General features: G+C 43.6%; 1 protein-coding gene across 1 annotated transcript; it reads right to left on the reverse strand.

The window, feature by feature from the left end:
* Positions 1-3,826: 3,826 nt before the first annotated feature.
* On the reverse strand, positions 3,827-7,808 carry ANKRD40 (ankyrin repeat domain 40; the record flags this gene model as incomplete). Its single annotated transcript, XM_009073703.1, has 4 exons — positions 3,827-3,970; positions 5,043-5,218; positions 5,747-6,199; positions 7,660-7,808. Coding segments are annotated over 4 exons (922 nt in total), but the record flags the coding sequence as incomplete, so codon positions are not given.
* Between the last annotated feature and the right edge of the window lie 358 nt (positions 7,809-8,166).

Genomic DNA, 8,166 nt, shown 5'->3' on the forward strand with positions numbered 1-8,166 from the left:
TTTGATTGTCTCTGTCATTGAACGTTTAATATTAAATAAGTTTCTTTCCTAATAAATCTACTCATGTCTTCAAGCTTAGTCCATTAATTTGGATGCTTAGTTATTCTGTGCTGTTTGTGGGTTTGGGTTGTTTTGGTGCTATCAGGGTTTAATTTCAAGCTCACTGTGGCAGCAGTTAGATGCTGTTGGGTTGTGTGGCCCCTAAAAAGTGCAGTTTATGCTGCAGTTGGTTAAGGAATTAGATAAACCTCACAATCATAATGTAGGCACTGAGTCTTTATGGAGCAGTTTGAGTTTTACAGCACTACCAGAAAGATGCCAGTGCTGAGAGTGGCTGTCAGGCTGCCTCCTGCTTGCATTGCAGTGTCCATGTGGGATAGTAACAGCACACACAGTCTGCATATCACAGCAGATGCAGGGGGAGACTTGCCTTGTGCCTCCGTGTGAAGCTGTACTGCAATCAGGAGTAGTTCCTCTTGGAAAAGAACTGGAAGAGAACTGCAGTGTGTACTCATCAATGCAGCATTGAATTTACATTCTTTAAAAAAGCATTATCCTTTCCATTAGTATTCAGGACGTGGCTGTAAGTGTAACTGAAGTCAGGCATGGACAAAGGCCCATTGTAACTTTCTTGTGCTGATTTTGGTGTGCCTTGTGTGCTCTGTGTGTGAAAGTGCACGCAGAAAGGAGCTGCATGTGGGTCCCTCTGGTGAGTTGTGCTGGGGTTTGGATAAGGAGAGGGATACCACATGCAGAGGCACAGGGGCTTCAGACGGGGGGGGGTGGGGGTTTGGAAAAAAATAATGACATTGGGAGCAAGTAAAATGATAACCAAATTCTAATTGTGGCCATTGGATGAACACCTCTTCCTTTTGAAACTTCAGCCACTGCCTGAACGTGTTACTCTCAGTGGGGAAAATGTTGTGTCTTGCAGCTTCCACTGCACACACTTATTACAGGACTTGCATTTCCCCTCATTTTGCAGAAGTATAATGCTAACATGTGGTTCCTTGTGGTGAGTTAGATTGGGATTCAGATTCTGACATGTCTGATAGTGGAGTCTTCAGTACTTTGAAGATGAAGGAAAATTCTGTTTTTCAGAGCATAGAAAACATGTTGCCTTTCTGGTAACAGCCTTCAGATTTGATTGTGTGAACATCTCAAGAGACTCATTGTTGTGAGAATTACCATCTTCAGAGCTCGAGCCCAGGATAAATACCATCCCAGATTTTCTAGGAATGCTAAGCAAAATGCAAGTGGCTGATTTCAGTAAGCACCTCCCACATGTTTTCTCCATACTGGTTTTGACAGCCTGGCAGTGTTTTACTGGGTGTTAAAAATACGATTTTTTCAAAGTTGGGTTAAAATTTTAAGAGTGTCCTGTCCACTCTGGAGTGTTCCCCCCCAAAGAAGGAAGAGATTGAGGTACTTAAAACAACTGATACTTTAATATAAGTGAAGAGTAGCAATGTCAGTTCAGTACAAGTTTGTAGTGCAAACAAAAGTTGTCCTTGGAAGAACAGTAAGTTTTGTAAACTTAGTCTCAGTTGTCATACCAAGTTTATTGTTCAAAGGAAAAAAACCAACAAAAACCAGTTAACATAACTAGTGTGCCTTAAGAGTTTATCAAACTGCATAAAACATACAAAAATATTTCTCTGAATGCATAGATTTACTGTTAGTATTACAGTCAGATCATGATTAAAGTTTAAGTCTTAACATATTAACAGTTATTCTTGGTGGAAACGAGAGCAAATAAAGCTTTGTTACCCCAGCTGCTCCTACAGCAGTGGCATAATTAGTGGAGACAGTCCTTCCACTGCCTGCCTAAACAAAGGAGCTGGACAGAAATTAGGTACTTTTAATTTTGAGCCATTTAACCACTACTGTTTTTTAGACAGTTATTGCACATAATCTGAGCTAGCCTCCAAGCTGTGCTGGAAAGATAAATACACAACTGTTAAAATAAAACCTCCTTTCCTGTCCTACAAGAAAAACAAAGCAGGAGCCCTAGTCAGGAAATTTTACTTCATACTGTGTCACAGTCTTGAGCTTCCCAGGAGTTGAATCTGGGATTAAAGTAGTTTGTGGCTGGAGAAGGGCCAGGATTGAGAACGGGGAGTTAGCAGGGCTGGGGTGATAATATGTATATGGAGCATGTGGGTTTATTTTGAATACACTAAGCAGGAATTTGAAGCCTAGGTAACCTGGTGAAATCCTGAACCCAGAGTCAAGCATCTCTGCTGGCAGAAGGGGGTTCTGTGTTGTCCTGGCATGCAACAGGCTCTTACAGACCACACTCGGGGGAGCTTCTCGGGGTAAAGCAGGACACTGGGAAGGTGGCAGCCACACTGCTCCTACCAAAACATGGTGCTGGTACTATTTATAGTCTGACTGTCAACATTGCAGGCCAGATCAACAACAACAAACAGCACCAGCTGTGCAGAAACTGCTCTAGTGCGGCTTAGTAAAGCAGAGATGGAAGGAAAATCAATAGGGGGAAAAAAGCAGCTTGTGCAGATAAAAACAACTGACCCCTCCACCCTCCTCAGGACCCAGTTAAGGTTATTGGTGCAGAGGTCAGCATCCTAGATTTGGTACCAAAGAAACCAAAAAGCCTCCAAAAGTGTAGCTTTGCAGATTGCCATGTTAACAGGAACTGCTTCAGGCTGTTAATACTGCAGCAATGCTGTGACTTAAATACTTCGTTCGACCCATAGAGAGATGTTTTCATTACTGATTTGCTTAGATGCAAGTTTTGTAGCTTAACCAGAATTGTGGTTTTTTCATCCCCCCAAAATAAAAGAGTTGAAAGCACCTGGAGTCATTCAGCCCTTTGAGTACTCACCTGGCTAGAGCTGAAGGCTGTGTGAAAGTGACAGTAGGCTGTACCATGCAGAGTTACAGGTTAGCTGCTGTGTGCTTCCCATTCAGTGTGGCTCCTAAGGGCCTGGTACACTCCTGCCAGCTGTGACCCCTCCTGAGGAGACTGTTGTGCTTCTGCTCAATGCACAGGCTCACATCGTGGGAGAGGAAATGAATGAAACCATGGCAAGACAGACTGGGGATCCCCTCCCTAGCTCCTGAAACACAAGGGCTTTCTCTTGAAGGGGCACTTCAACTTGTTTTGTGACTTAATTAAGGAGCATTTAAGAGAGGCTGCTGTTTTTTGGTGGAGGTGATGCCATCACTTACAGCAAATACTCTCATACAGGAAAGAAATATTTAAATGTGGACACATTTACTCCACTTATTTTCAGCCCAAAGTGTTTCTCCTGTCACTTCAGAGCACTAAGTATCTCTAGACATCCCATCCTGGGGAGTCTTTGAAGTGGCATGAGATTAAGGACTTGCACAATTTAGATTTTTAGAGAGCAACTGTTCATTGTCTGCCAAATACCCTCTGACCTTCAACTTAATCAGGAAGTTTAAAATATATATATATATATATATCTACACACACAAACACACAATTTCCTGAATCTCCTTTCCATAAGTCTCTTTTGGTCAGTGGGCATACTCAACATACCTTTCATACCAATAATTAGTCTTTCCTGCCCTCTGCTGCCAAATATGACCAATAAACTTCCTCGCAATCCATTGGAAGCATGTGATTTTAGTAGACAAATGAGGTATCCCTTAGCTGAATACAGTATCAAGTAAAAAAATAAAAGCAAAGGGGATATTAAATATAAAAGATAAGCTATTAGTTAAAATAGTAACCCTAACAATAACTTAAGGTTTTACACAACGCTTAACTCGCTGCTTTCCAAAGGCAGCAGGCTGTCTTTGCCAGGGGTTCCCATTCCAGGTGCAGCTCCAGGAGTCAGTAAGTCAGCTTGGATGCTCTGCTGTTGTAGCACGGCCGCTCTGTCAGCGTGCCGGCCGCGTTCCGGAACGCGGAGCTCTCGCCTCGCACAAGGACCAACTCCAGCTCTTGGAAGTCCTGCAGTCTGGCAACATCCTTGTCCTTTTAAAGAACAGACAGAACGACGCATTACTCCTTAACATAGCTGGTTATTACTTAGAAACGTAGAATTTAAGGGTTGGAATGGACCTTACAAATCATCCAGTCCCAACCCCTGCCCTGGGCAGGGACACCTCACTAGATCAGGTTGCTCAAGGCTCATCCAGCCTGGCCTTGAACACTGCCAGGGTTGGGGCAGCCACAGCCTCCCTGGGCAACCTGGGACAGTGTCTCACCACTCTCACAGGAAAAAGCTTTTTTCTAATATCTAACACAGACTTTCCCTCCTTCAGTTTGAACCCATTACCCCTTGTCCTGTCACTGCAGTTCCTAACACAGAGTCCTTCTCCAGCTCCTTGTAGCCCCTTCAGATATTGACAAGCTGCTCTGAGGTCTCCACAGTCTTCTCTTCTCCAGGCTGAACAGCCCCAACTCCCTCAGAAGTTACTTGTAATAATAACCCAAGGAAGTAAAAACTAAAATTCCAACAAGGTCACATCTAATGATAGCAATAAATAATGAAAGAAAATAAATCCTACCAGCACACACACTGTCAAAACAGGTTTGCTTGGTTTTCTCTGCAAACTCCATTTTATTCTTGAACCTCATCATGATTTGACTGCACTTGTGTCACTCAGCTCACAGTTGTGACCAGTTTAGTTTACAGACCTCCAGAACAGATATTTTTGGAACAGCAGAGTATGTTCATTGGTTAACAGCATATCTTTAAATTATTCATGTATCAATTTGTGGAGAGTTTTTTCCCCCTTATTGTTTGTTCTGTTTAGTGCACGGCAGTTAAGTTAAAAGCACCCTAATGTTCTGTTGCTGATACATTTAAAAACTCAAGCTGGAGTAGTTTCATGTGCTTTAGGAGCTGAAATACTCTGCCTGTTTCGACAGGAATATTTTTAAGCTATGATGAAGTTTTAAGAGTAGTTCAACATCCTTTTGAATTTATGAGCTTAAGTCAGTTTTTGTCTTTTAACAAAGGTGGCATTTTACCAATCTTTTTACGAAAAATACCTTCTCTGGTGTCTGCAAAGTCAAGTTAATCTCTGGTTTCAATTCTTACCTTTCTTACTAGTGTATTGGGTAGTTTTCTGATCTTCTCTACTTGTTGTGGATTAATGCCCAATTCACAGCAGCTCACTCTGAGCAGATCTTGATAGGTCAGTTCTTGCCTGTCCAGTTCAATCTCAATGAAGTCATTGTCTCTGAGGTTCTGCACTCTCACCTTGAGCACAAGTTCTGATTGAAAAAAGATTAAAAGATTTTTTTTTCTTAAAAAAACTCCAACCAACCCCAACCTAACAGTACAGTTACCATTATCTTTTGGATTCAGGTGTTGTAATTCAGTCCCCACGATCTCATGGAGAACTACTGTGCACTTAATAGATGCTTCCATTTCAACAGCAATAAAATACACAAGGGAACCACTGTTAAAACTCTGATCCATCCAGTCACAAAGTCAAGCTGTGACCAAACTACCAGAGCTGCATTTGATGCTATATAATACACTGCAAAATTTGAATTTCCATATTGCTTGGACTGATCTTTCCATCGGTTTGCAGACTATTACCATGATTTGTGTACACTGTAACAGTCATTCTGCTTAGCAGAGCAGAAAAACATATCTGGGTACTTTTGGCCACAGAATTCAGCATCTCTGCCTCTATTCCACTCGAGTCTGACAGTTCAGTGATTCTTTAACTTCACCATTCACCCAGTAACAAAACCATGGCACAGACCGGAGGAGAGGAAGCAGCTCTCCATTACCTTGCACGTTATAGGGGAAGGTTCCAGTGAAGAAGAAGGGCTGGAAGGCCGGCGCGAGCCCGGTGGGTGAGCTGTCAGGCTGCAGGGACACAGCCTGCCTGGACATTGCAGGGGGCAGAGCCGTGGGGCACACGGGGCCGTTGGGCACCCCTGGCCTGGCGCAGGGTGCTGGGATCACAGCGGGTGGCGGCGCTGCGGCGCCCAGTGCCGGGAAATCCTCCTCGCTGTCGCATGATGTGGGTGTGCATATGCTTTCAACCTGAGCTGCTGATGGGCAAGGACTAGTTTCACACTGGGAAGCAGAAGAGTTGGAAGCGCTTTCATTCTGGGATTCTGCCAAGCTGCCTGGAATGCTTTCTTCGGCGTACGCGTAAGGGAATGGTGGGTTGGCCAAGTAGTTGGCAACAATTGGCAAATTTAGATCCTTCACTCCTTGACACTCAGTTTCTTCCTCTATTAATGAAGTTCAAAAATGAGTAGGGGGACACAGAGAGAAAACAAACCACCATGTTATTGGATAGATCCTTCTCATTTTCCTATTGTGTTTTAAAACTACATCACATTCTGAGGTCATCAAAGGATGATACTAATGTACCATAAACATGTAACACCTGGCTGTAAATGACAGAAAAGCCTACAAATATCTACAATGTATTCTGCTTTTTAAAAGCAAAGTGGGGAAAAAATAACCATTGAAAGACAACATCATTCCTAGCAGTTATTCCAGTGCTTTCAAAGGAACTCTGTGAGCAGTAGTTCCTCAGTAAATCTCATTTTACAATGCTTTTAATAGCACAGCTGCAAATAGTTTGTTAGCACCCAAGCCAGGAAATTCAACTCAGTATTTTTTCAGGCAAGTGGCTATTTGCTGTAATACCCAAACCAACTCTTCTCTTGCTTAAAAGCACTGCAGTAAGTGACACTCCTGCTTGACTGAGGATTACAGGACATTAATGCCAAAGCAGTTCAGAAAGATCTGCTCAATAGCACCACACTCCCAGAATAAAAACTAGGAGAATGTAGTGTGTGTTTATGCCACAGGAAACACATGAAAGCTTAACAGAAAAGCAACTATGAACAGATTCATCCACACAAGCATGACAGTTCAGGTGGGAAAAACAAGGTGAGTCGTTTGCCCAAGAGATGAGCACCTTGCCCAAAAGAAAACAGAATTATCATGCAAAGAACATGTCATTCCTTCAGTGGAAACTGTTGGAACCTGAGTCATGATTTAGCTACACCTTCATTTAAGGGAACCCTGCACTGGTGATGTAAGAGCAGATCACTGTAGAGAGCAATTTAAGTGCAATTAGCAGAAGACAGAACATCAGCATTTCCAAAGGTGAAGCACTTAAAATTTTACTCTGGAGCACAGTACCTAGACGCTGATGGCAACAGGCACTGGCAGCGTTCAGGAGTGTCATATACACCTAACTGGGTTTGCTGTGCACATGGAAAGTGGAAGATGGCAGAATTATGGGGCAAAAATTAATCACACTGCAAGTCACAGTACAGCAACATGCTCAGAAGCATTAACTTCTGCAATGATGCAGTTGTTCTGAGGATTTGTAATACTGATTATGGTCAGACAACAGCCAAATTGTAGCATGGTGAGAGCCCCTGTTTGCAGCCTGCATGCTAGTTTAGCTCAGTGACAGCAAACAGACTGCAGCAGCACATTCCCAAAGCAGCTCTTCCATCTCCTGGTGGCACAGCTCAGAATACAAAGCCTTCTCACCTGAAATCCTCACATCTATTTGCCTGAGCATGAATCCCAGTCACAAACCAGAGCTATCTAATGAGATACAATGTTCCCAGCCAAAGTTTTGCCAATCTACTGCCTCAGATAAAAACACTGACAATGCTGTAGTGTTTAGACCAAGAATTCTAGAAGACTTTTAAGACAAGGGTACCTCCCAAAATCCTCCGGATGTCTGGTTTCGATGTTAGCTGTGCAGGCAGCTCTCCCTTAGCAGTGAGGAGCTGCTTGTCTGCACCAGCCTCCAGCAGGCAGGACACCACCTGAGCCTGGTTCCGCTTGCAGGCCCAGTGCAGGCAGGTCCTGTGGGAAGGAAACAGAAGAGGAGGGATCCATTACCCCAACGAGCCTGTCCTAGTTCACCTGAGCTGTGTGTAAAGTGATGATAACGAGGAATAAAATTTCCTGTAGTGCATCACTTTTTAAAGTTCTGATCTACTGTAAGTTCTGCAGGGCAGGGCCCTCCTCTGCCTTCCTACAGCGCAGTGACTCTCACTGCTGTCCCGGTTGGTGGGCATGAGCCTGGAAGGTCCTTGAGCAAACACGCAGTGACAGGTGGAAGGAGGGCAGCCTGCTTTTATGGTGATCCTCTTTAGCAGCAAATCTCCAAGCCTCCCGAGATTAGCTTTTCCTTTGCCGTAAATAGGGAAACTAAGCACCA

The sequence above is a fragment of the Acanthisitta chloris genome, unplaced genomic scaffold (genome assembly GCF_000695815.1).
Source record: "Acanthisitta chloris isolate BGI_N310 unplaced genomic scaffold, ASM69581v1 scaffold37854, whole genome shotgun sequence".
NCBI lineage: Eukaryota > Metazoa > Chordata > Aves > Passeriformes > Acanthisittidae > Acanthisitta > Acanthisitta chloris.